The 1,082-nt window shown below is 58.4% G+C and overlaps 1 protein-coding gene across 2 annotated transcripts; it reads left to right on the top strand.

Moving 5' to 3' along the window:
- Positions 1–1,060, top strand: KVP18_000321 (uncharacterized protein; the record flags this gene model as incomplete). Of its 2 annotated transcripts, XM_067954547.1 has the most annotated exons (3): positions 1–167; positions 198–725; positions 755–1,060. In XM_067954547.1, coding segments are annotated over 3 exons (1,001 nt in total), but the record flags the coding sequence as incomplete, so codon positions are not given. The 2 variants fall into 2 exon arrangements, with proteins under 2 accessions (XP_067813384.1, XP_067813385.1); XM_067954548.1 differs by lacking the exon at positions 1–167 and having other exon boundaries at positions 285–863.
- Between the last annotated feature and the right edge of the window lie 22 nt (positions 1,061–1,082).

Consider the following 1,082-nt stretch of genomic DNA (forward strand, 5'->3'; position numbering starts at 1 on the left):
AATTTCAGGAGCCACCTGAAGGTTGCGTCGAGCTCCCGCCGGTAGAATTGCCGGAACCGGCACCGCCTACACTGCCTGCATGGTGGGAACCCGACGCCGTGTCCGATCTGGAGCGGCGGCTACTAGGCCAATACTGCTGTGGCGTGTACCAGCCCTTGTACCTTCAGGTACGAGAAACTATCTTGCAGCTCTATCAGGCTAACCCCTCGCGCTATCTGACGTTCACCGGTGTCCGCAAGCGGATCGGTGGCGACTGCAGCCTGCTGCTGCGGATATTCTCTCTCATGGAATACACAGGAGTTATCAACCAACACGCGAAATCTCGACCTCCTGGTTTCAAGAAGATGGCTGTCCTTCCGCAGTCGGACGCGGCAGAGCTGTGCTTTTCATGCCGGCAGCAGGTGGGGAAGACTGTGTACGTGCCGCCTGTTCCAACCATGCCGCTGACGATCTGCTCCGACTGCTATGACTCAGGTCGCACGATGTACATTCCCAAGGAATTTTTCACCCGGGTGGTCAAGGAAACCCAGTGGAACGAGACGCGTCTGCAGGCGCTGGTGCGTGCAGTACACCAGAACGACGACTGGGACCAGGTGGCACAGGTCGTCTCTGCCACGGACCCGACTGCGCCGGTCTCGCGCGAGGATTGCCTCCTGAAGTTCAGCAAGCTGCCGATCGAGGACGTGTTGCTGGAGGTGCAATCGCGAAGCCCACAGTTCCTCAGAGTATGTCTCTCAAGTCTGGTCTCATGCAGGTATTACTGGCGCACGCCCCTCCTGAACTGGTCAACGCCGTCTTTGATGCCTGCCTGGAGACGCCGAACGACTCCTGGTGTTCTGTTCTCTCACATAACCGCCGCTTGAACGTGCAGATACCAGTCGAGCTGAAGACTGCCGTGGGGGCAGTGCATGTGCAGCAGCGCGAGGCCGTCGACAACCTTGGAGAGACTCTTAAATGCGCAGACGACATGGCTTGCCTGGTGGACTCGCTGGTCGCCTGCGATGATGCGCTCCAGGCAGCTAGGCGCTCGCTGTTGTCCCTCCTACGTGAATGTTCGTGACACGATAACTCATGGAAGAAAT

Source organism: the organism of the source record quoted next (assembly GCF_019968955.1).
Source record: "MAG: Porospora cf. gigantea A chromosome Unknown PgA_NODE_12121_length_1082_cov_397.91, whole genome shotgun sequence".
In the NCBI taxonomy this organism is placed as follows: domain Eukaryota; phylum Apicomplexa; class Conoidasida; order Eugregarinorida; family Porosporidae; genus Porospora; species Porospora cf. gigantea A.